This window comes from Accipiter gentilis, chromosome 22, assembly GCF_929443795.1.
Source record: "Accipiter gentilis chromosome 22, bAccGen1.1, whole genome shotgun sequence".
NCBI classification, from domain to species: Eukaryota; Metazoa; Chordata; class Aves; order Accipitriformes; family Accipitridae; genus Astur; species Astur gentilis.
In genome coordinates, this window is record NC_064901.1 from 21,180,300 (window position 1) to 21,207,134 (window position 26,835).

Here is a 26,835-nt window from a genome sequence, read left to right on the forward strand (position 1 = left end):
CCATTTGGCGCAATCAGTTAAATATGTATGTGGGAAATGTTTAAAATGCATGTTAGCTATTCAACAGACCAGAACAGCTCAACTGGAGAAATCTAGAGTCATCTCTATTTTGGTTACAGTTGTATTACTGAGTCAGATCACAGGTCCCTCTCTCTCCTCTTGCTCCAGGCCCAGAGAGTAGATGCATGCTGCTCTACTGCAAGTTCTCCAGCCCAGATTCTGTAATAAGGAGCAAATACGTGGATGAGGGCACTCTGTCCCCAGGCACACCGTGCTGTGTGCATTTATAAAGAAAGTGAAGAATGAGTGCACGCACGCAATATATGTGACTGCACATCTAATGATTAAGGGCTTGTATTAGCATAAAAAAGAGGCACACTATACTGCCAACATCTCCAGCTCCTCCCCACACTCAAGAAAGCTAAAGAGAGCTTTTAGTTGAGCAAGCAGGTCTGAAATAGGTCTGAGGGCCTGCCCATAACTTGTTTCTTGGCAAAAGAAAAACAAAACCAAAACAAAACTTAGCGATTGTTTTAACATTACTTATCTGAATCCAGATAACAAGCTCTAGGAATCACAGCTAGACAGTTTAAGCATGTCAAAGACCACCATTAATCATAAGTTGAGCATCATCCCCTAGATGGAATACTACAAGTACATGAACTCAATGCTCATAAGTAAAAAATGGCAACAGGAGCAACTGTTCCAGGTCAAGTGAGCTTGTCTGGACATGCTGCCCACCCTGCAGCAGTTGGATCAGGACGCCGCAGGGAAGCTATGTGCAGACAGCACAGGAGACGGCCAGGCTAACAAAGGACGGCTTTCAAGAGAGGGAAGCTATTCACACTTCTTCCCTGTCTGTAGGAAAGCTGAGAACTTGTATTCTTTATGGTATCCTCAAATAGCTATCTGTTTGAAGTCAGCTGTCTTTCAACTTCTAAGCAATCTGTGTTTATCTAAGATCTTTGTTGTATGGTCATCTCATATAGGCCTTCCTCAAAAAAACCCAATCCCACCCCAAAACCCAAAACAACCCACTCAACTCTAGATCTCATCCCTCCTCAGTAGAAGCAAAAACGTAAGCAAGTTTGGAAGCATGTACCTCTTCCATCCTCATTAAGAAACACCACTGGAATCCAATTTCAACAAGTTCCCTTGCTGCCATGCTGGAGCAGGTGAATACAAAGTCTCATAACAGCCCCATAGACAAGACACCTTTAGTGAAACAGGTCTGTTTCCTAGAGATTGAAGTAAAACAAAGTTGACTTTTTTCTTTTATAGGTGAACTCCCCATTGCTATGCCTGGACTACCAAAAAAAGAGGTGGGAGAAGGGCAGTGGTTCAACTGGGGAAACACCATGAAGGTATTCGAGAAAGCAGAGTTATTTCTATACCTGCTTAATTCGCAAGCCAAGCTGGTGCAAGAGTAACATGGGAAAAGAATATCTTTTTGTGTGCTATAGTCATTGCTGTATATTTAAATTCAGGCCAAGAAAAAGAAAAGAAGGCTTAAGCCTTTCTGCAAGTCTGGCGAAGGCTGCACATGCTCAGCTTTCCGAAGTACTGGGGGAAGCTCGGCAGCAGGGCGTGACCTCTATTAGTCACTGCAAGAGGAAAAGCACAAGGCATCATTTTTTCCCCCACCAACTCTCCGTAATGAAGTAAAAGGGCTCTAGCAATCTTACATTATTCTTAAATCAGGAAACCAGCAAAGGCAGGGGGAGAAGCATTCCTGCAAAAAAACAGGCACCTCTTTCACTTGTTCTTCTACATAACTAGCAGTACATTCAAGAGCTCAAACTTCTACCACGACACTAAAACAAAGTCCTTCCTGCCCACGTGGAGACGGAAGGCTCGGTCTGGAAAAAAACACAAAGCTGGAAGGGTGGCAGCAATAACCTCAGAGCTCATGTAGACATCAACTGACCATTTAGATATCACGGCAGCCTCTCCTACAGTTCAGGCTGTGGTTACATTCTCATGATAAAACTAATTTGTATTTTCCATTTTTAAAAAAGGCCAAACAAACAATACTTGCCAAGTTTATCCACAGCCTGCACACCTCACCCATAAACACATCTAATTATCATGTCTAAATATTCATGTCATCTTTAGATTATCCCTTCACTCTATGTTTGGCACTGACAAATTTGGTCTTCGTTCATTCCTAAGTGTCCAGGCTAACATTTTCAGAAATCATTTGCCCACCCCAGGGTTTTAGCCTTCTCCCCTCAAGCACCTCTTCCCCACCACAAACCTGAACCTCTTGTCTCTGCTTGCAAATCCCTTCATAACTTCTATTTACCTCACTGTTCCTCACTAACTACTGAGATACTACTTACCTCTATCACAATCACAATCATTTTCAAGAATTGTAACAAGCGTCTTTTGAATTATTTCTTATTAAGCCTGAAAACAGCACAGCATAAACTTTTCCAAAACTGTGTCGTCACACACGGAGGCTACAAGGTTTGCCAGAAAATCCTTCTTTCCACAGCACATACAAGGTCTACACACCGTAAGTGTAAACAAAATGCTGAGCCTGAACTACAAATGCCAGGACACCAGGCTAGCAAGGTTTCCACAAGTAATGGGCCTGAACGTAAGGAGAAATTATATTGGGTAGTCCATTTAGATTTGGCACAAGCCACATTCACACCGATAGATGTGCAGACTGAGCAGCCAGCACAGTATTGCCGCCTCTCCTCTCCACGCCTCAGAGGTTTGCCCTCCTCCTGCTCAAGTCCCCCTTTTTCAGTGAACTCAACGCGTCACTGCTGCAATAGATATTAAATATACTTGAATGAGCAAGGCACAACTGCTGTAAGCAATTAGGAAGAAAATAGCAACAACGTGGGTTTTGTGAAATAAGGGACAAAACAAGACAGAATACACTAGTTATGTGTTCCGTTTCCACCACAAGATGTATTTTATAGATTTAGGTGAGGCAATACCTTCCTGCTTTAGTTCCCTCCCCCAAAAAAAGTAAAGGGAGTAGCATTACCCTCTTCTCTTATTTTGATGGTAGATTTCAGTCACAGAACTGTCTCCTAGTAGGCATCTCTGTACCCAGGGCAGGGGGCAAGGAAGTGTTCTGGTTGTTTTGTTTTTAAGGCTAGGATATGAGCAACACACACCTTTTCATTCAGTGCTTTACACAGTGAGAAAGCTACCAGAGCGACACATCAGAAGCTCAGGCTCCATGAGCATGAACTCAAGAACAAGTTGTAAAAGTGACTAGTTTTTACATTTTACATACAGCACTCACCATTGCTGGGCAGGAATGGGGATGTTCCTACCCTGTCAATCTACTTTAACCACAGACTAGTCCCAGTCAACACCCTATCTGCAATTTAGAACCAGAAGAAGCATCCCCTCATGGCCATGAGTAAGCCATGCCTATTTGCATCAGAAAAACAAAACAAAACCAAAACAAACCATCCCAAACACATTCATGGTCTTCTTATGGAAAAGCCCAAAAATTTAACTTGAACAAGAAAAAAGAAACGCAGCCCCGTGGAAAATGTGACTGCCCAGACTCCAGTCAACACCTGCCAAGCATTCCTCCAGGAAATAAGCCCCATATTATAGAAGTCTTCTGAGGATGGATGTGCAACCATTTAAATGCAAACAAAACCTCTGAGAAGGCAGACTGCAAAGAAAGGTCTGCTCCAGGCTTGGCAGGCAATGAGCAAGAAGTCCAGATGAATTCTGCAAAGTTGAAGAGGTCTTTTTCAGCTCTAACTCATGGACATTTGCATATCAGAAAGACAAAACACCTGCCTCACCTCAGATCCACATCTATCCCTTTCAAACCCTTGCAAAAGCCAAGAGGATAAGCTCCTTCCTTGCTTGCATCCTGTATCAGAGCCATTTCCCCTCTGGATCCCCCAAACACTGAAGAACTTGCAAATGTATGGTAACTAAGGAGATAAGCTGCAATTTAGGATTGGGGGGGGGGGGGGGGTGTCTTCAACCAACCTTGTTTTCTTTATACAAGAACTCACTCGGAAACTTTCTGGTTCCACAAGGAGACAGGGAAAGCAAGGAGCAGAAACAACATTACCCCCTTGTGGCAGCAAAGCAATATGGAACTAAGTTCTGAGAAATTCAAAAGGGAACACACTAGGTGTTACTCTTCATATCTGCTGTAAGTATGGAGAGCTACATGCTGCCAGAAAGGCAATCAAGACTGAGGAGAGACATGGTATGAGCCGGAGCATGGTGTTATGTCAGGCCTCTACATGCCTTACACAAGCAGGGCACAAAGGTCCATGTTCGGCTAACAGGTGAAACCACAGGTAGAGCATTTAAACCTTTCTAAGGGAGATGCAACACAGCCAAACACGCTTGCAATGTATAGCATGGACACCTGGATCCCATTCACAATCCTATATATAGCTCTCTCATCCCGTCTGAGTGCAATGCAATCTCAGCTCAGGAAAAAATACTGGATTCACATTGCATAGCAAGAACGCAGGCAGGAGGGGCCACAGTCCTTAAGACAAGAACTGACAAAATGAAAGACAGAAATTTGACCCTGGACCTTGCTACACAGTTCCAGGGAAGCTGGTCTGCACGTCACTTGTGCACAGTGCATCCAACAGACTCAAACACATCAAAAAGCAATGCCTTTGGTAAGCTGTGCAACTTTGGCAGGTCAATTATTTGTACAGCACTGTGGACTCTGCGCTTTTATACACTCACAAACAAAATAAAGGAGTTTATAGAAGTGTCTCCAGATAATACAAACTCCCCCACCTCACTTACGGTCCTTCCTACCTGTGTGCATGGCAAAACCATCACCCTTGACAGTTCAAAAGACTTCTCAGATTTTCAGGTAACTTCAATAGTCTATCTTGCCTGCCAAACTAAATAGGTGAGGCAAGGTGAAAACATTATGCATTCAAAAGACACCGGCGCAGAAGTTACTCATACGACTGCCTACAGAATTTGACCTCTGGAATGAGTGCAATGGAACAGTTAGAGAAGTTTAACATAATTGCCAGACAAGGCTTCCTAATGGAAGAATAAGTATAATAAGCGTTTCCTCCTGGAACACAGGTTCCATGCAAACCTGCCCGGCAACAAGACAGGGCTCATCTTTCATTTGCAGTAATTCAGTCAAATCTCTAGTTGAAACAGACAGGTAAACAATAGTATAATATATTATGAGCAGCTAAATCTTGAACACATAGAGGACAAGTTTCCCTTTGTCTATTTTTCTTTTCCCCCTTTCTAGGGATTAGTTTCACAAGATAAGGTTTGAAATATGTCAACAGGGACATACATGGCACTACTTGCTCCTTGCATCCATTCTAGAAAAACTGTGGCCAGGAGTGCCATGCCAGAACTCAGAAACAACACTAGATTTAAAACCAGAGGATTTTCTTTTTTTCTGAAACAACACACTGGTTCTGTAGATTTCGTTTGTGTCATATTAAAATAGCCAAAGAGGTAGCATTTGAAGATCTAGATCCGTTTTATCAGTCAGCATTGCATTGTACCTCTCATTAACTGATGAGCTGAAATATATTTCAGTGGAGACCACTGCTAGGATTCTATATATCATTTTCTTAAGAAGGTGGCACTAGCTCCTCTCAAACAAGCAGCTGACTAGAAGAATCCTTTCATGCTCTGTTCAACTTTTTGTTATCAACCTGAATTGGCCCACACAGCAACAATGGCTTAAAGTACTTACAGGATCTTTTCCCTCACTAAGATTACAGTATTAACACGATGGTTCCTCAACCCATTTTTTAATTAGTAAGTAGTTACAGAAAAATTAAACTAGTATCATCTGTTGCTCAGTTATCTTTCCTTCATCCAGATCTTGCCAATAGCTTCTATCACCAATTTTATGCAGCACATTTCACATGGCAACTTCAGGAATTTCTGAGGCTCTTTTCACTTTGATGTTAAAAGTGAGGCAAGGATAGATCCACAGGGGAAAAAAACCCTACATTTGAATTAATGAGATCAGTCTCGAGAACCTCAGAAAGGCTGAAGCTCAGTCTCACGAACTTCTGCTTAAGGCAGACCATAAACCTTACCCAGCTGTATCTCACTGACACAATTTCAAGAAGCACACAGCTCAACACCTGTGCTGCTTTCAGGCCAAGCTGAATGTGACTGCTGTACTGCCAAGGCTCCCAGTGACATGTTCCTGCTTACAGAGGTGCCAGAGCTGTTAGTCAGGAATAGCTTCATTACATGCTTATTAATGCCTTTGTGATTAGGCCAAGATAATTAGCCCAGCACCATCAGAAAGAGCAGAATTCTCTCCCTACCCAGCTGACATAGCTGCATCAACAGAATTCAAAGAACAGCCTTCATTAAACTACCTATTAACTTAATTGACCCTCTATGGCAATGTCTTCCCAGCAAAGCTACTTCTCAGCCAGGCAAGACAGGTCAAGGAATGGATCCTGCCCATGGAGGAGGGAGTGAGAATATACACACAGTTTCCAGATGCAGTTTTTATCTTAAGTTTTTCAGCTGGCCTTTGAATACAGAGCTCAATTGCCCAATGAGGACATCTAATGGAGAGACAAAGAAGAACAGAATGTAAGACAGGTCACAAGCAAATACATGGATGTCCAATGCTAAGAACTAACCTGAGGTCCATAGGCACAAAATTACATTGATTGAAAGTGTGTATGCACTTATCACTTGTACTCTCAGGCTTGAAGGCTTACCTTCCCTCTTCTATTTCCCCTGGACTTTCAGCATTACATAGCTTACATCTCATGATCCTTAGCCACCATCTTTGCATGCTTCTGCAGCTGCAAAGGTTAAAAGACATTTTGGACTCTGCTGTGCAGGAGTCGTTCTAGCACTTCCCATTGTGAGAGCACACCCTAGATCTGGGAGACAAGAAGGCTGGATGTGAGGGTGTTCATTCTATGCAAAAATTAGGTAAGTGGGTGCTTACTGACTTTTTATTGCTCTGTAAGAAAAAATATAACAGCTAATTTGAGAAGGGCGTGAAATTATACCTGCAAGATATAGCTATCCTGCATGCAGGGTTTCTTTTAAGGGGAAAGATTTCATAAAGCTCCCAAGTCCATCCCAATGTATTTAACAGGAAAGGAAATGAAGTCTCACTTCAAGGAAATCACCATGACCATTTAATACCAGACTGCTCACTGCTTCCAGCTTCCCTACCTCTGTACTCTACAGTTACCTTAACTTCAGTTAGAAGGGAAGCAGAAACCCCTGCCGTGCCCGTTCTCGAGCGAGGGCTGACAACAGAAGCAGGAGACTGGGAAAACAGAAGAGTCCCTATGAGCTTCTCAGCAACCTCTGCCAAAAGGGTTTCACTAAAAGTTTCATCTTACAGCAATCCTCTGGAATTAAGCTTGCACATCGAACTATGCACTCCAAATTAATGTCTCAGCAAAAAGCACCTGTTTGCACAGGTGACCAGGTAGGCAACTAACCCTGCACAGATGCTACAGCCACAGAGCAGGCAGCAGCAGCCACCACGGGTGACAGGCAAAGCGACCCAGAGATTTAGTCACAGGACTCCAGCTGTTAGGTAGCAACCTGGCCAGCTCCTGTGCAGTGGGGTGCACTGCATTATATCCCTCAGGGCATTTTAAAATTATTCAACTCCCACAGAAAAGATCACATCTACAGATCCCACCACACCTCACAGTCGAAATACGTGCCAACCACCTGATCAATAAAAAGGTTATTTGCCCCCATTATTTCTGACACTACAGTGACTCAGCCCAGAGAACAAGCTACACAGTGGAGATGATATGAGCATGTACAGTTATTTTAAAAGAAAGATAGTGCAAGACTTACTCAAGTGCCATTTTAAAGCTGAATTTGTCTGCTCCTTCTCACCCCTCTGCCCTTTAATAGGGGACTAGAGGGTATCTGATTTAAAGTAAAGGCAGGTAAGTTCAGGCCCAGAAAAGAAGTAACTACCATGTAATCAGCTTGAGACTCTCGTTATGGCAGGCTGTAAAAAAAACTGGGGCAAGGATTTAGAAGCAGATGAATAATTTCATGACCACTACCACTTATTTGCTATGCAACTACAGCAACAAGAAAGGCAGCCACTGTTCCAGCCTGAGTGTAATCAGCTTATCTGCAGGAAGAAGGAAAGAATTCCCCTTCTTCAGACACTCCTGTGTACAAAGCCTTCTCAGTCAGTTACATCTGCATCCAACCTGGAAACTTTGCTTTCCTAAAGCACAAGGCATCCATTTCTGAGAAACAGCAAGACTGGACCTTTCCTCTGACAAGAGCACCAATCACTTGACAAAAAAGATGCCAAACTGAAAGCCAGGAGGGAACCCCATCCAAAGTACCAACATAGCTTAATCATCCATACAAGCCAGTGGAGACACTTGCACACAAAGCACAGGTCCTTCTGGGTGCAAGTTCAGTTTGACTTGTTCTGTTTCTTGCAACACATCTGAAGTATAAAAAAAAAAATCCTTCCAAAAAAGAATCACCTTCTTGAAAAAGAATACAGCAGAGTCTAAAATTTTCAGTGATCAGCATGCCCCCAACCAGCTCACCCTAGATTTGAGTCAATGGGAGCCACTTTCAAAACTTAAGTCTTTATCAAAGGCAAGCAAACTGCATAGTTTTGACCAAATACTCACAACTAAGGTATATGCCCAAACCACTGACAGGGAGCTTTGACTTTTTTTGCCCTCTATGGCAACACTAAGGAAATGATTGTTAACCCTTCCAACTTAACAACCACGACCTCAGCAAGACACAGCACCCAAAAAGGCAATTCTCACTACATGCCCAATTTTCCATGCCTACCTTGGGCAGATTCTCCATATGCAACATGTGTGTGGTATGGGGCACAAAGGACAGCGTAGCACATCCTGTGTTCCCACCCTTCTGCAGTGTCTGGGAAACACCAGGAGCATAGTTGACTCCAGAGACCTGTTCCCAGAGCCTGTCCTTTTGCCTGTGCATACTATGATTCTCCTTTCCCATTGAGAGGTCTGGTCTCTGTTGCTTACAATCTTCAGAACCTAATCTGCAGCACGACAATGGCAGCTATGAAAGACATCAATGCAATGTCTCTGTTTTCATCTACATAAATAGCATATGACGACATGAGAAAAGGTTTTTAACTCTGAAAAACTCTGACTAGATGGGAAAGGTTTAAGAAAAAATGGAGGAGGAAGGCTGAGCATGTATCTTACCTCCTGAGTGAATCCTCCTCTGAGCTTTCCTCAGGCATTTCCTGGTTTAAGGCCTCCTGTGATACATTCCCAGGTCTGCTTGAAGCCGACTGGCTGTAAACTCTTTCCCAGTGCCCCGTCTCCTGGTTAAAGACCACTCCCACGGTCCTCTCCTCCTGCGGGGTGGAAGAGCTGCCCAGCTGCAGCCTGCTAGAGGCAGGAGCTCTGCCCTCGGTTCTCTCTGCAGGCTGCACCTGGCTGGTATTTGGAGGCACACCCTCAAACGTGCTTTGGACCTGCCCTGGTGTGTAGCTAGGCGTGCTTCTTTCCCAGCGCAGCGTGTCATTGTTAAAGGTCAGCAGGTTATGACAAGCGCGACAGCGGTTCAGGTGACCCCGGGACAAATTGGAATTGTTTTCACTGCTGTGTGGAGTCTGCTGATGGGAGGGACCCGGCCGATCAGGCTCAATGTTGTTGTTGAGCATTTCTTGAGCCTGTTGCGACTGGCTGGGCTCCCCACCAATCCCCTGATCTAACTCCTGAAGCCGGTCATATTCCAGGAAGAATCGCCTCAAATCACACTGGAGCTCATTACGGATGCTGGCCGGATTGCTCGGGCCAGCACTACTACCACTGTCCGCCTCAGCCCCTGAGGCCAGAAAGCCTCTCCCTTCTGTCGCAGAGGTATAGACTGATGCCTGGGAACCTCCCTCCTGCTGTCTCAGCACTGACAGCAAGCTCACGGAGGAGGCACTGGTCCTAGGGGGAGGCATGGCTTCCAGCTCTGACCGAGAGCTCATGTTCAGCACTGTCCTGGACCAGTCAGACCCACCTAAGCCCGAAGCCATCTCTCTCGCAGACTGTTGGTACCGGGACTGGTGGCCGGCCAAGGGCCCGCTGAGGGACCGCCGCGTGGGGCCCAGGCTAAGGTTGCGCAGGGTGTTGCCAGCAGTGCTGCTCTGAACTGTGCTGAAAGCAGAGGGCCTGTTAAGTATCCCCTGCTCCTCCTGCGCTATGGATGCCTGCTCTGGGGGTTGATAAGGCTCTGTCTGCACAGAGGAGAAGGAAGTGCCAGTGGCCCCAGAAGACGTGGAGGGTGCGTTTTCCTGGTGTGGGAAGAGAGAAGAAGGAAGTCTTGCACTAGAGCATCGGCTGCAAAGGCACAACATCCCCAGGTGCTGGCAGCACTCTGCTGTGGGATAGCTGACACGCTCCCGGAGCCTGTTATAGACAGATGCCCTTGTGTTCTCACTGGCTGGAGGCGGAGGTGGTGGTGGTGGAGGCGGTGGAGGGGATGGGGTAGCAGAGTCTTGAACACTGTTTTGCTCTCCCACCTGTATGCCAGAGGAGCGGGAGGACAACATATGCAGGAAGTTGTGGAGGAGGGGTGTGCGCCTCACAGGCTGAGACGGAAGGATAGCGCGCTGGCGATAATGCGGCATCTCTGTGCTGTCCACGGAGATTTCCACTTCCTCATCGCTCTGCAGAAGGAAGCAATCAAAGTTCAGTCACCTCACAGCAAAATCCTGTATCTCCAGATAAACAGCAGAAAGTCAGCTACCATCCCAGACAGATGAAAGGACACAGTAAGTCCCTTCCTAGAGGCCTTGAGTTGCAGGAAACCAGCTGAGACTATTTCAAAGTTCATTTTATGGATCCAGACAACCTCCTCCTACAGCCCAGTGAGCTTTGACAATACCCTGTTCATACAAACAGAAGCATCAGCATCTGAGGGTCTGCAGCTGTGGGGAGCATTGTTAATACCTCGCGTAGCTTCAAATCCAGCAGAATGTCACAACAGAACAGAAAGAGTGGGGCCATTGGGACAGCTGTCCCATCACTAATGAGACAGTGAGGGCAAAACAAACACACTTTGGAGAGCTCTTTAATAGCCCTGCACATAACACAAGAACATTCATGAGACCAATTAAGGTGAGACAGAACTCAGCTTAGAAGGACTTCAGGTTTTCAGAAAAGCACAAGGCTGCTTAGGAACAGACTAGGGTTAATGTATGTAGAGCATCTTGTAATTAGCCAGTCAATACAGGTACTGACATTCCCCTTACCTGCTGGTTAGAAGGGTTAACAATTGCTGTGAGCAAGTAGTGTCCCAAGGGGTCAAACCGTACCAGCCTAAAACAAAAGCAGAACCAGAGTATCAATCATCAGTTCACATTCCACATTGACACAGGAAGCTGGACACAGCAGGGAAGAAAACCCCATATGAAATATTTGCAATGAGAACATTACTACATTACCATCATCATCTTCTGAAGGATGTCAAAAAGTTTATGCATTAAGAAGAAGAAAGCATACTTATCTAGCTGAAGACTGCAGCTATTTTATAGTCCACAGCAACATTATACAGAAGTTAAAAGCTGGAAGCAAGTATTGCTGTATCAATTGAAATAGCTAGGAAATTTTAAGGAATAGATGCGTATACATTACAAATTGGAATTTGGTACAAAGGGAGAGATTAATGTGCCTTGAATGTTACATCACTGTCTTATTTTAAATTGCTTAAAAGAAGGCATCAAGTTTCCAACAATGCAGTTTCCTCTATAACTGCACCAAAGTAATAGTTCAGCACTTTCTTCCGGCAACTTCTGGGTTCTCTCATCCTTATGGCTGACAGGTTTAATTACTAAGCTTACAAATGAACATGAGGTAGATTCTGGGCATTTATTGGGCACGCTTCTGATTACAAATGTTAACAACCAAGCTGATCTATTATTTCCAACTACTTTTTTTCCTGCCCACAGAACTGTTTTTCTACCAGCTGAGTCAAGGAGCTGCACTCAATGCTTCTCTCCGCTGCCTCAGTTCAGAGTATGCAGCATCCCAGAAGAACCCCCCACATTCCCCAAATCTGACCATCTTTCACATACAAGTGTTCTCTTCCCCCAGAAACAGGAACTCACCTGACCCGCTCCATTTCACTAGCTGTTTTGACCACTGCAAAAGGCTCCCGACGACTCCAGTCCCAGAAATGTATCTCATTGGCAGTTGCAATCAGCAAGAGCTGAGCCGTAGGATGAAAAGCAAGCGATGCAATGGCATTGTTGCTATCTGTGAACCAGCTCTCACTTCCACCCTGAGTGAGGAGTCAAGATCACAAGCAGTTTATCACAAAGTTTGAGATCATTAGGTTTCCATATACATGCCATCTCTCCAAGACTCTACCTAGAGCATGGAAGTAACATGCTTTCTTGGCAACAACAGCAGCTGCTCTCATACAACATCATGTGTCATGTAACACTACTTGTAACAATGACCAGAGATGTATTTTCTTTTAAGTGTGTCTCAAGCAGCCTGTAAAAATACTGCATTTCAAAGCAACGAGGTAAGTATATGTATTTTGTCTCTGTGCCAATCACCAGACTAGGTAGAACTGGCAGAGCAGCAGCTTCTCTATTGAAGAGTTCAGCTATGCTCAGTGGAATGAAAAATGGCCTGTCTTTCACATAAGCTAAACAGGCACCTTGCACAAAGATCTCCAGCATTATCTGTACCACTCTAATCAAATAAACAGGCATGGCTAAGGAGCATGACCCACCTGGCGGGACTGAGTGAAGAATCTGTCACCTCCTCTCTAGACAGAAGAGGATGGCTATGGTCTGTCCTATGCTTTTAGAGACAGGTCCCAGCAAAGCTTCCAACAGCTCTCTTACCAGGCAACATTTGGGAAACAAACTCAGACAAAAAAAGTCACCACCCTCCAAATACCAGAGAGACATGTTTCAGGAAAGACTTACATGTAAATCCCAAATTCTAACCTCCCCATCTAGGCATCCTGAAGCAATGAGGCCCGGGATGGTGGGATGGAAGGTGACACACCAGGGAGTGCGGCGATGTCCAACCAAGGAATGAACACACTTGCCCGTTTTCACCTCTGTGATGTAAATGTTGTGGTTCACATGTGTGGAAGCCATTAGGGTCCTGGGAATGAAGAAGGCAAGACAAACGTCGGCATGAGAACAGTACAGCAAAACCAGACCATGGTTAGCTTCATCTCAACAGGGTCTGTTCACACCTAACCCAGCAGCTCTCCCACACAGACCTCAAAGGGTAAGAGGCTACTGTTTCGGCAATGGCCACAAAGCTTCCTGTAGCCAGATTTCAGGGTCCATGCAAACATAAGCTCATCTGATCTGCAAGCACAAACTTGACCCTGAAAGTCAGAGTGAACATGCAGCTCAGAAGGAACTCCTGAGTGACAGTTTGGGGCAAATAAATATTCCCAATTCTCCACACCATCTTGACCACTGTCAAATCAAGTGACACTAAGAGAGATCCCACCTCCATTTCTGCTTCCAACACACGCATCATTCTGCTGTTCTTTAGTGCTACGTAACCCAGTGGGTGTGCCACATCACTTGGCATGTTGTGCTAAAACACCCTTTACATCCTCAAGTTTCTTACGAAATCCCACAGTGGCCGCACAGATCCTTTTTCCTTAGAACTATACATCACTTGGGTACCTCAGAAATTAAAACACCAACTATGCTCGAAGCTGTGAGATTAGGAAGGTGTGCACGTTCCATCCATGCATGTCAGGAACCAGGAGTTTCACTCAGCTATTCAGGACTGGACAACTCAATGGGCACAAGCCTCCATCACTTTTGTAAGTGTAAGGAGACTCTCGAAACAGGGAATGAACTAGGAATTAATTACCTGTCTGGACTAAACGCCAGCAAGAAGGTGGAGCGTGGACTGTCTGGTAACTCAACTTTCTGAAAAAGCCAACAAAGCAGGAAGTGTTGCAAGTGTCATATGATCATACTTTAACTGTAAGCCACACAGACAACAAGGGGAACCCGCTGCAGGAACATATCTAGTATCACATCACTGCAGGAACTGAACAGAGCCAGAGAGCATATCAAGTGTAACACATCAAATGTACAATCACAAGACAATTTATTTCAAATCCCTGCCTCCCTTCCCCCACTCCAAGATCAAGCTATGCACCTCTATCCCACAACCTTACCTTGCCCTCCCATTTCATCCATCGAGTTTTATCCTCCACCAACTCCTGCAGGAGCCGCTGAGCACCCAAGGCTTGGGTACCCCGTTCCCTACCCCACAGGATGCGGACAGCATTCTTCTCCGGTACAACCTTCATGGCTCTCAGCAGCCAACGTTACACCAACTACTGGGAGGAGACACCAGCAGGTTCAGGATGACAACCACCACCAAGCTACAAATAGGCTATCCACATTTCAATTGTTTATCTTCATGGAAACCTAGAAAGAGAAGAGAATGATAAGGAAGGCAGCTTCTACCTTTATCTCGTAGATAAAGTAAGACCTTTAAATCCCAAAAGACTAGATTTAAGAGAAAAATCTATCCTCTCCTGCAGCCTTTGCTACCTTCTTCCATTATCAAGGCCCAATTTTGACATTTCTGCAGCCAATGATTACTTTGAAAGGTTTCTGAAAGCATTTAGCCCTCTCCTTGTACACATGCCCTAGACATACCACACCTACAGAGAATAACAAATTGGCCTTGAAACCTTTTCCCTTCCCTCTGTCTCTTGCTATATACAGTAAATTGAAAAAAAGATTTATGAAGAGATGGTCTTTTCACACCTTGAAGATTTAGGTCCTATCTGGGAAGCGTGACTGACAGCTAGAGGATAAGTGTTAAAAAATTGACAATATGACAGAGAAGTCTCCAGGGAATTATTCAAATTTCAGTAATAGTAATTATTATCACTGCAAAGGTCAGACAATTGATAGACCTCAAGTCCAAATTACTTCCAACCCCATCACAATAGCTTACAATGTATGAAAACAACCTTGTATCAGACCAAAACCTTACACTGCAGCGGCATCTTGGCCAACTCCATCACGATTCATTTCACCTGTCTGCACATCATCTTTCCACCTAAATTGCTCTTAGAACAACAGTTCACCCAAGTAATGCACAATGGCAAAGATTAGTGCTTTTAGCACACTTTGAGCTGCTAAGGAAAGCATTAATAACATTTTCTAGAAAAACAGTTAGTTCTTTGAAAGAACAAAATATAGCGACCCTGATAGCAACCAAGTTACACAGCTTTTGAATGGTCTCATATATTGGAGTTTGCCACCAAAGGCTCTCGAGAAACAAGTTTCTTAGGATACATAAACCAAGAAATGCTGCTGCAATGCTGTTACCTTTTAATCCCAGCAGAGCACGCACACTACTCTGTCATCTCTTTAGAACCTAAAGATCTGAAGATAAATCCTCAATTCATGTTACACTGAACAACATCATCAATATTCAGTAGAGAAGGAAGCAGCAACTTAAAGCAAAAAACACACATACAGGGAAAAAAGGTTTGTGTACACAAGAAGAGCTGGATTGCTAAATGACAGAACTCAGAACGGTCATTAGCAAACCTTTCTTTCCTTCCACTCTCCCTAAAAAAACCTCCTGAGCAGATGATTTAAGACAGCTGCTGCTTACAGGGAGGAGCTGTCTGAAGAGATAAGCCAGCAAAATGAGTTCTAATAAAGCAGACCAGTTTTCATTTGTAAAAGTACAATAAAGGGTACTGAAGTGATGAACAAGTAAAGGCATCCATCTTCCTAGAAAAGAAATTCACCACAAAGAAATTCAAGCTAGCTGGAAATTCCCTGATGCTTAATGTGAACAGCATGGGGATCATCTATTTTAGAGAAGCTGAACTCCACAGCGTAAAATAAGCCTTCTTTCAAGAATCTGTGAAAGTCAGCCAAACATTAGGTAGGAATTATTCTACAAAATAAAAGCCTTACTGGAAAGCAACATAAAAACCAAAGATATCATTGCTGCAAGTGGATTCTTAAAAGCAACTGTACAGATTTAAAAAGCCCAGACCCCAAAAACTAGAACAAGGATAACTGGAGTAGATACAGCCAAAAGCACAGTACAAAATCACCAAACCAAAAATCTTTTTTTCATTAAATGCTAATAAATCCTCACTTGGATTCTGCAAACAGCCCCAGTCACCCATGTTCAGAAATGATTGGATTCTGACGGTAAGCAGCATGGAGGGGAAGGACAGCTCAGAATGATACAGGCAATAAAAAGCCTATTTTACAGGAGGAAACTGTAAGTCTAGTTTCACCTAGTAAAAGTAAGAAAACAGTAGCTGAATATTCTATATGGGTGCATTCAAGGAGTAAGGACTACAACAACCCAAGGATAAACATATAAACTGGACACAAAAAGACGACCAGATTTGCAGCTGGAATAAGCTGGAAGTTTGAAGAGATCTCAAACATTAAGCTTTGGAATAGCTTTCTGATAGCTGTAAAAGGCAAACAACCTAAATAACTTAAGAGATGCTGGTAATTTACAAGCAGGATAACACAATTACTCATGAGAAAAAACAAGCTCTGACAACTTGGGAACGTTTCAGACCTATCAGAAGGACTAATGTTCCCTGAAGTACAATAGCAACAAGGAAATCAAGAGTTTTAACAAACATCTTTATGTTTATTTATGCCACAGGCAAATCTACATATTGTAAAATAAAGAAACAGATAATACCTGCAACTGCAGTTAGTGAACCTCTTGTATTCACCTTATTGAAAGACTAAGTCATCTTCACTATATAAAATCAAGTACTTACCTTAAGTCAGCTTATCTAAATCTTTGCAGATGGGTACTAATTTCTTGAACTAATTTGGCTATAACAAATACTTCATATGTGAGCCTCATGAGCATGTCTGAACTTGATGTTTTTCCCTCAGGGACTGTCCCTCATTTTTTCAGCTTCTTCTGACTCACCTCTTCAACCCATTTGAAAAGAAAAGAAACTCAGGGCTTGAATGTCTATATAGTACCCTGCTAACCTGCTTAACATTTTTAAAAGCTGGGATCTCTTCAGAAAACACCAAATGCATCCTTCTTGAGTGGGGCTGGCACTCCAGTGTTACGGTGGATCACACTGGGGGCAAAGCTTTATCCACCCCTCATAAGGGGAAAGTTTACTCCTTTATCTGGATTAGCTTGAATACAGTAACTGCTCTCCACTAGCTGGTGATACATTCAGGAACACTACAGACTTGGCAAAGAAAATTAGAGCCTTCAAATGGAGAAACAGATGCAGTGTAGACATGGGCATTACCTTCGTTCACTTTAGCAGGAAGCCTTTAACCTTATTATCAGATCACGTGTTCAGGTTTGGTTTGGGGTTTGGGTTTGGTTGGGGGTTTTTTTGGGGGGGAGGAGTGTTGGGGGTTTGGTGGTGGTGGTGGTTTTTATTAAAAGGAGCCAGTTCCTTCTCTAATCTAGTAAAGATACCCACCAACTCCAAACACTTTTCTCAAATATAAGCAGCCAAATAATGACAGCATGTTATTAAATACCATTAGCAGATAAACCATGGGAGTACCAACCATATTTATAGCTACTCAGTAGCCCTCTGACTAACAAAGTTTAAATGAAATGCAGTGGGTTTGAAAATACTTCTTGGGCCTCACCATAAAGAAAACTTAGAGCTCACTAGATCAAACCTGTCCAGGCAAGTGGTGGACTGATTCAGTAACAGCTTCTATTACAAATACCCATGCTATCACAACTGATAAACAGCTGACCACCAAAACAAGGAACTGCTCAGGGATTGGTATTTTTCTGTTTTCTTCTTGTTGGGGGATTCTTTTGTGTTTTGGTTTGGGTTTTTTTGTTTTGGTTTTGTGGGTTTTTTTAATCAGGATGACCAAAAGTAGAGTCCACCAACTGGAAGATTAGCTGATGCCCTGGATGCAGTCCAGGGCACCACAGAAATTCTGAAAGTGGAGAGTCAGAAATTTTTTCTATAATTGGCAGCTTTGTTTCCTTAACAGTTTTCTCCCTTCAGGGCATTTCAGGACAGCATGCTGGGCTGTTTACAGTTTTGGAAAGAGCATTACACAGCCCAACCCCAAGCCTTTTACTTGCTCTGCGCCAGCTGTCCTCGAAGAAGCCTTAAGAATTCCCAGCCTCAGAGCAATATAAGCTAATTTGTAATTGTCACTTTTACAGATGCTGAACCTCTAGAAAACCAAAGCAAAGCAGCAAATTTGTAAACTTCACAGTGGTACAGGACCCCATGAAAACACTGACAAAAAGGTAGGGAGAGAAGAGGAATAAAAAGTAGCACATTCAAATCGCCGTATAGAAAGTATGTCAAGATATTTTATGCATTATGCAGTGGTTTATCGTGCCAACTAGAAACTTTAGCACTTTACAGAGATGATGGTCCCATCTCTTAACATGCCCCACCCACCCACATCTTTGGCACTATTAATTTTGTGGAGATTCCTCTACCACTGTTTGGGGAGCACCGCTGGCTTTGATACAAAGAAGAATATCGGAGTACTATCTAATGTTATTCAGTTCTCCATTGGGGGAAAAAAGTTATTTCATGTGGCCTTCAGCCCTCAGACTACAAATCTATTACCACTGTGAATAACTTCTTGGTTGCGTGCTGAGCCCAACACTAAAAGCCTTTCTTGATGAGCGCGTTCAGAAACAGTGTAAACAGATCTACCAGTGTTTAAAAGGAAAAGAAAAAAAAAAAAAGCTGCAATCAGTAAATGCTATTTATATCAGGAGTTTTATCCAAAGGATACAAATGTCCAAATAATTTCAATTTTGCTGCCCAAGTCTCAAGTGACTGATGAAGAGGCAACATTAAGTGAACTATAAAAGCTGCCTCAGGCGTTGCAATCTGGGATCCACAGAGAGAATACATGTATAAGCTTCCCTAGAAAAGACCAGAGAGGAGAAAAGCATGTGCTGGTAGTTTCTGTCTCAAAGTTCTTTCAAGACTTCCAGAATGCGTTGACTGCAAAATGGATATGATCCACACAGGTTATGGGCCAGTGCAAACTCTATACTTTGTACTAAAAGAACACAGATGGGGGGGGGGGAAACCAAAACAAAACAAAAAAACTGTTGTGAACAATAAGGCATGTCACTGACCTGCAAAAACACAAGCAAACTTGTCTCTAGAAGAGAAACAGATTATTAGTACTCTGAACTATCCCAGATCTGGCCATGGGCCCACCTATCTTGTAAGCCACTAACTTCTGTTTTCAAAATGTCTGTTCTTAAGCAAAGTATCCAGCACTAACAATAAAGCATGCCATTTCATTTATTCCAAATTAAACCGCAGCATCTCAGGCTTTGAACATCAGCAAGATATTAAAGATTTCAAGGGTATTTTCTATTGTATTTAATAAATATTAGTAATTTGATAAATATTAGTAATAATTTAGCATTCCCACTATTGTACATGTGGGTGGGTTCTCCAAGAACAATCAGAAAGAAGATCATCAGACAGGTGTGAGAATAGTGTATGCAGCAGTACAGCCCAAATGCTTTATCTTCACTGCCAGTGATCCTCACGTAGGCTGTAGTCACAAGACACACTATTTCCTCAAAGTATTTTTTACAACAAATCAGTTTCCCTTGTATCTTACACAGTTAATTTTCAGGCAAATTGCTTTATCAAGACCCCTATGTCTTTCAGAAGCTCAAAAGAGCAAAGAAGAAAGCATTGGGCACACTGAAGACAGTCAGAGATCATCTTGCCAATAACTACAGACTACACAGCCCCTCCCGCTTCACTGATAAAGCAGTAAAACCTGGTTCTGAGACTCACACACAGGAGATCTCCAAGAACAAACCAGAGGCCTAAAACATCATTTGGAATGCATGTGTGCAATCACACAGCTCCAGGGACTTTCTAGTTCCCTTGTTTACACTTCAAGTTTTTCCCCCACCTCTGCTATATGGAGATTATGATGCCAACACCTTCCTAAATTGCACAAAACAATACCAGGTAACAAGCCCCAGAAAGACTATCCCGGATAGAAGACCTGAATTCTACTGGCAGTTTTATTAAAAATATTGATTACATTCATACCACGTGTCATGCCATTCCCGCTAACCCTTTTCAAGTGTCCACTTGAACGACTGAGCAAAATAAAGTTCATGCAAAACCAATACAAAAAAGCTGATTTGCCCTCTTTACACAGCATCAACTCAGCTAAACAAGACAACTCAGAGTCCTAGTTTGGTAAGTAATCGAACTATGTAACACTGGAATTTCAACAATGCTATAACAAAGACAAAATCAGTAAAAAAAGGGTGACATGACTCGTATCCAGAATAGTTCCACGGCTCAAAACTTAAGACAAGTGTTGGAGGAACAGGACTATGTTCAGTATTAAGCAACAGGGCCACGTGAATTTCTGACAATGCACCTGATCAGCTACATATGTACATTTTCCTGAAACAACATGATTTGTCTTTCCTTATGGGAAGTACATGTCTTCCCTATGGTACTTCCATATGAGGTTTATGACTGTTCTCAGAGGTTCTAGCTCTTCTTGGGTTAAAAAAAACAAACAAACAAACAAAAAACCCAGAAAACGTTTTGCATAGAGACAACTTCAAGTTATCTTGCGGCAATATCTGAATGAACAGAAAATTGGAAATAAAGTTATGTTGCACTGGAATCTTTAGACAAGGCTAACCCACAAACAAAAATAGTCCACAGAGGTATAACAAACAATTATCTTAAACATAATTAATCAAAACAATGAAAAAAGCAAAACTAGAATCCATTCTTTCACTCTTTTTCTACTTCTGTGTCTCTGATTATGCTTTTAAAAAAACAAAAGCAGCTTAATTTAAGACACTAGAATTATGCAGATTCCTGACATTAGAGCACAAAGCCAGTCTTCAACTAAGTGCCCTTAAATATGGGGGGGAAAAACCACCACTAAAAAAAGCCTTAGGAGGAGAGAAAGTAAGTTTATGATGCAACTATGCAACAGAGTCTAAAACTAATAGCATGAAGACAATTTCATTATATGGCCCTGGGTTTAGTCTTCAAAGTTTTTAAGATATTCCCCAAAGTATTATTCTGTAAGCTGAAGTTTTCTCTTGATTAAGGCCAGCGATATTTGGAAAGTAATTCCAAAGCACATCTTCTGCAGATGCACTAGATACACTGCTCTAAGTTGTATCCACAACTCTTAAGCACTTCCACATAAATCAGAACAAGATTCCTAAAGAAAAATAACTTGCATTAGTGCTTCATGATTAAAAAATTCAATGCCATGTTTTAAATTGAAACCACAAACAGCTCAGGAAATTCAATTACATTACAAAGATGTCAATAGTACATTGTCATTTCAAGATCCTATATGACTGCAACAGGGACCTGATTGCCGCTAGTTTGTCTTCCCAGGCTGGAGTAAATGAGCTATAATACTCTTCGGATAACTTTGCAGTCAAAAGAAGTACTTTAAATTGATAGTTATTTACATCAAAATGATGAGGAAGTAGAAGAGAAGCTTGCAGCTATCAACTCCTAAAGGTCAGAAAATGAACAGTAAATATAAAAAGGGAAGTAATAAAAATAAAAGTGATCAGCTGTGTCTGGAGTCTGACAGTTTCATTTACCAATGAGAATATGGAGCACTTTCATCAGTATTATTACAATTTCCACATAAACTTAATGAATTTTTGAGAAGAGAGATATTAGTTCCAATCCGGAAGACAGGAAGAGAATAAATATAATTTCACAAAGCTGTAAGATAAGTCAAACAGCAGAACTGAGATCCAGAAAATTAAGAGCTGGTTTCCCCAATTCCATACTCAGACCATGGCATGTTTTGCCAAGTACTGTACACAGCAGGAAATGAGGGACAGAGAGAAAAGAGAGAACTGGAGTAATAGAGAGAGACAAATAGAGCCACATAGAATTCAGATTAACCTCTTAAGAGAATTATTCTCATTTAGATAGGAAAGTAAAGGAACTTTCAATTCAAAATCCCAGCATTTACATTAAAAGTCACATCAAGGTTCCTCAAGCTCAAGAGCCACAGCCAAGTGCCCCCTAGTGACACCATGCACACAAGAGAAAATTGGGCGCACCAACCTGAGAGAGTAGCAGAAGCAGCATCGAGTATCCACAAGATTAAGACAAAATATTTTATGCATTCAAGGCTGCACTTAAGGCATGTACACCTTATCCAAGTAATAAAGTAAAAGCAACTGGAAGCGAGAACATATTTAAAAAAATGCAGTTTGTATAATTTCCTGCTCATGTGGAAATAATCAAATAAGGTAACAAGCCAAAAAGCGAAAATGACCTACACAGAAGCTGAAGTCTTCATGCACAGATGTATCAGAACCAAAGAAGAGGTGGGAGACATAGAAGATTTAGACTCTGAACAAAGAAACACCCAATTCTTGACACCCTTTCCCTTCATGGCCTTGGACTGAGGCTGCAGGAAAAATACATAGGGAGGGGGGAAAGTGTCCAAAACACAGGTCAGAGACTCCTCTCAGCAGTTCTATGCTATGCAAGGTGGAGAATTAGTGCTACATACCAGGAAGAGGGCAGCAGGAATCACTCTGCTGGGACAACCCAAAAGACCTCACTGAGAACATTCAAAGTGGAGCTGTGCGAGCACATGGATTAAGATGATTCTCTCCATGCTCAGGCCTGGCACCTCATCATCCTGCACATCTTCAGCAAACAGTTTACAAAAACTGGAGACAACAAACAGTTACTAGTCAAGAGTTCTTAACAACCAACAAGTCCCAAGAGGCAGACAAGTAGGTTTCCCCTTGTTTTAAACAACCCAATCAATTGGTCTTTCATTAAGTGACTACTATATCATTGAACAGCTTCCCATTAAACTATTTCTAATATTTATCTTCTTCTACTGCACATCACCTTGTTATTCGCTTTTGAAAACCACAATTCTTTCGTCCTCACCTCATTAATATTTTGTTTCTATCACCCTCCCTGTGTTAGTGCAGGGCTACTAACACAAAACACACAAGGTAACTATTACCATGCACTATACCCTTTATCAGGTCTCCAATAATACAAACTCAAGGGGGGGGGGAAGTGCCTTAACACTATTTGTATTAATAGCACTAATAAGTATTAACATCAAAAGTAACTTTGTAAGTGCCTTGAATTCAGTTAGCTTGCTAACCATGGCATAAAATATACTAAAGTTACTTTCCAGAAGTTTCATGAAAAATTATGACACAAAAAAAAGAAGTGTACAAATGCCTAACTTACAGCAAGGGGATACTAGTAGACAAGTATCATTGCTTGCCTTCTGTATAACTGGTTGTTACAGCTGCATAAAAGTGCTGCACAGAAAATGGAAACGTCGAAAACAACCAAATAAGAATCTGGAGGGTCAGTTATGACTCAGAGAAGGGCAAAAGAAAGAAAACTAAGAATAAGCTGTCAGCAAAGTAAACATTCTGCATAAACTCCCCAGCAACTGAATCTGAAAAGGCAAGTCCAGATATTTGGATCCAAACATATTCTTCATTCCAAGTATTAGAATAAATATCAATGCTAATGGACTGCCATACTCATTAACAGCCATGCTGCCACAAATCAACAGATGAGTACAAGATACTTATTTGTTACTGTCAAAATACAAATGGACCGATTTGAAAAAAAAAAATTATCTACAGCAACACCAATTGTGGACTACAGAAGTAGTAAACTGGCTATACTAAAGAGTTATGAATGTTAGGAGTGGCATTACAACAGCCTTTCAGAATACAAACAAGGATTTTAAATTTAGCAGAGAATTTCAGGTACTGTTGCCTACGTCACCCATAAGGCATTCAAATCTGCCTGGATTTAACCCTATACCACATTCTGAAAACCGACCCAACAACAAAATTAAAACAGTCTGGTCATGGATTGACGGTAAGCATAGGTTACCAGCAGGTCATTCTTAGGTCCCATTTTAACATTCCCATTAGCAATTTGAAAGAGGATGGGAGTGGCAAAGAAGCCAGAGGACAACTAACTGGGTGGGGCAGTAAACAAGGACAAATACGGAAAAAACACACCAGGTTTTGATGTAAAGATCTAAGAACATTTCATACAGAGGTGAAAATTGAGCAGCACTAAGCACTCTTCCTGAGCATATTTAGACGGACTCCACATTCACACCGCTCTTCTTCCCGAGAACTAACTTGCACCCAGATACTAGCTATTGTTGAACAGGTCTCTTACAACAGAACGATACCGTAAAAGGGTGTATTGGGAAAAATTATGCTTAACCATCTAAAACATCTCTTGAAGACGAAATGCTGTTTTGGTGCAGGAATCGTGTTGCAAAAATTGCTCACCGAAGACAGCAGAGAGCACGGCGCTGACACAACCAGAAGTAATCTCAAAAAAACTTAACGAACACTACAGAAACTTATGTGTTGTCTGGAGGAGTACAGCAGGTGAAAGCAAAAACGTTTCCATAGCTAGTGAATTAACTGGGTGTGCGCTCCCTCACAAGAAAAGAGGTGATCGAGTGTCGTCGCGCTGGAGGCACACAGGAACGCATTTTATGCGAAATACTACTTTCACAAGCGAGCGTTCTGCAACACACCGTGGAAAACAGAAGGAGAGATCGAGGAGACAACGCTTACTTCACGTTTTATTAGGCTGAGGCCGGAAAACAACACCAACCACCACAAAAAAAATATTTATTATTTCAGAAGAGCAGCCCCAAAACGCAGCCTGACCTTACCCAGCTGACGGCGGGGGCCGGGACGCCCCGGCCTGTTCTGGGGGAGCAGCGGGAGGGAAGCTCAAGGCACCCCCGCTCGGGTACAAAAAAAAAACCGTTTTTTAGGAGCGCGAGAGCCGCTTCCCTCAGAGGCCTTCCCCTTCCCCTCCCTCCCGGACCCCCTGCACCGGGGCCGGCCCGGGGCAGCGCGGCCCTCCGGCTCCCGCCGCGGCCTCCCCGCTTCCCCCCGCCACCCCCACCACAGGCCGCGGTCCCGGAGCTCCCGAACAAAGGCCCCGGCGACGAGCCCCGGGGCCCCCTCCCCGGCCCGGCCCGGCCCGGCCCCGCTCCACCCGCCAGCGGCCCAGCTCGGGCAGGTGCCCCGCCACCTTCCGGGGCGCCGCCGCGGGGACGCCCGCCCGGGGAGCGGCGGCGGCGGCCCTTGCCCTGGAGCCGGGCCGAGCGCGTAGGCCCGGAGCCTACCTGGTGCGGAAGGGCCGGGGCCAGGGCCGGGCCCGGAAGGAGCGGCCCCCAGCGCTCGGTCGTCGCCGCCGCCGCCGCTCCGAGCTCCGGCCAGGCGAGCCAGCCGAGCGCCGAGTCGGACCCGAAGAGCGGCGCCCGTGAGCGGTACCAAGGCCCGAGCAGCCGAAGCTAGAACGCCGCCAGGCCCAACCAGCCGAGAGACGATGTCTTTCGCCGCCGTGCCGTGCGGCGCCTGGGTGACGTAGGGCAGGCGAGACGAGTCGAGCCCGGAGGGCGGCGGGTAGGGTCCGCCGGGCCCGGTCGCCTCCCGCTGTCCCCGCCGGTAACGGGGCGGCTGCGGGTGGAGGCCGAGAGTCGCGCAGTCAAGGGAAAAACGACGGTGTGCCGGCCCGGGCCGCGGCCTCCCCCCGCGAAACCCTTCGGGGCCGTGCGGGCCTGAGGCCGGGCCTGGCACCGCGGGCGTTCGCCCGCTCTATTCGGCGTGAAAGACGCTTGGAGAGAAAAAGAGCAGGGTCTCGGATGAGACGTAACTGAAAAGAGGCTTCCCCTGAAGGAGCAGGGCGTTCTTTATTCTTATATATCGATCTCCCACGCCGTGGGCGGCGAGGACCCACAACATGTACTCAGGCCCTTGGGAGGAGGGAAATGGGCAGCAGAGAGAGACCCTCGCAGGCAGCAGTCCGAGCTGCTGCATCACCTGTACTGGAGAAGCGAGAGCCTCGGGGAGGGGGGATTTGGGTGTTGGAAGGAAAATCTAAGCAAGCCAGGGCACTTTGTGCTGGTAAATCAGTGGGGGGAGGGGGAGGAAGAAGGAGGGGAAAAAAAAAAAAGTCAAAAGACCCAGACAGGTGAAGTTTAGGGCTCGGGATTTGCTGTGATATGCAGGACTGGAGGGAGCAAGGGCAGCCTGCAGCACGGCTAGACAGTCCTCCAAGGAGGTATTTTACGGGAAAACTGAAAAGTGCCGGTGATGGGATTTTACAAGGAATTTAGTCAAGTAGGGAAAACTGCAATACCTCGGACAGTCAGTCACTCTCACCCTCCAACAGATGATTGAGAATTATCGGACATTACTTGATCAGGGTAGACGTTACTTTTCAAAGCTCTGACAATGCACAATGTTTTAAGTACTCCAGAATGCAGCTGGCAAGATGAGGTGAAAGTACAGAGGAGCAGGAAAGAAACATGAATCTCAGCTGTCAAATTTAAATATGGTCTTAAACCCGAGGGAAAAGAGAAAAATCTAATTAATTGTTTTGAAGGAAGCTGCTTAGGAGTACGTGGGGCAGGCAAACTGTTCTCTAGATGAGGAAGTTCCGTCTCCCAAGTGAACTGAAGGGTACTGACCTCTGGCTCAAGGAAGAATAGTAGTTTTGACTGGATTGTTTTTGTCTGACGTGGCCCGATACATTTTTTCCCAAACTGATAAGCAGGGAGATGAGTTTTGAAATTAAACCCTACCAAAGGTGACAGTGGCTGAAAGAAGGCAAAACCCAGCAGCAGCAAACATGTTCCGGGAAGTGCCTCCACTTTGAGTTCACTCTGGTCTCGGCACATGCTGAGAAGAGCTATTCATAGTATAAGTTGAGAAACTCCAGCTCGTTATTACGTGACAGTGTTTGTACCTACACGTGTCCAAGACTCACTTGACCTTAGTGTCACCCACA

The 26,835-nt window shown here is 43.9% G+C and overlaps 1 protein-coding gene across 7 annotated transcripts in view; it reads right to left on the minus strand.

The window, feature by feature from the left end:
- The window catches only part of AMBRA1 (autophagy and beclin 1 regulator 1), a 135,036-nt gene extending 109,736 nt beyond the window's left edge, over positions 1-25,300 (minus strand). For 5 of the 7 annotated variants that reach the window (XM_049825693.1, XM_049825691.1, XM_049825695.1 and 2 more), the window contains exons 1-7: positions 25,169-25,300; positions 14,152-14,407; positions 13,839-13,897; positions 12,920-13,103; positions 12,086-12,258; positions 11,231-11,297; positions 9,186-10,645 (exon numbers count right to left, since the gene is read on the minus strand). In XM_049825693.1, coding sequence (XP_049681650.1) covers positions 9,186-10,645; positions 11,231-11,297; positions 12,086-12,258; positions 12,920-13,103; positions 13,839-13,897; positions 14,152-14,286 — 2,078 coding nt within the window. In that variant the 5' untranslated portion in view covers positions 14,287-14,407; positions 25,169-25,300. Of the gene's footprint in view, positions 1-9,185; positions 10,646-11,230; positions 11,298-12,085; positions 12,259-12,919; positions 13,104-13,838; positions 13,898-14,151; positions 14,408-22,525; positions 22,689-25,168 lie in introns of all 7 variants that reach the window. The other 2 variants (XM_049825698.1, XM_049825692.1) reach the window with 2 other exon arrangements.
- Between the last annotated feature and the right edge of the window lie 1,535 nt (positions 25,301-26,835).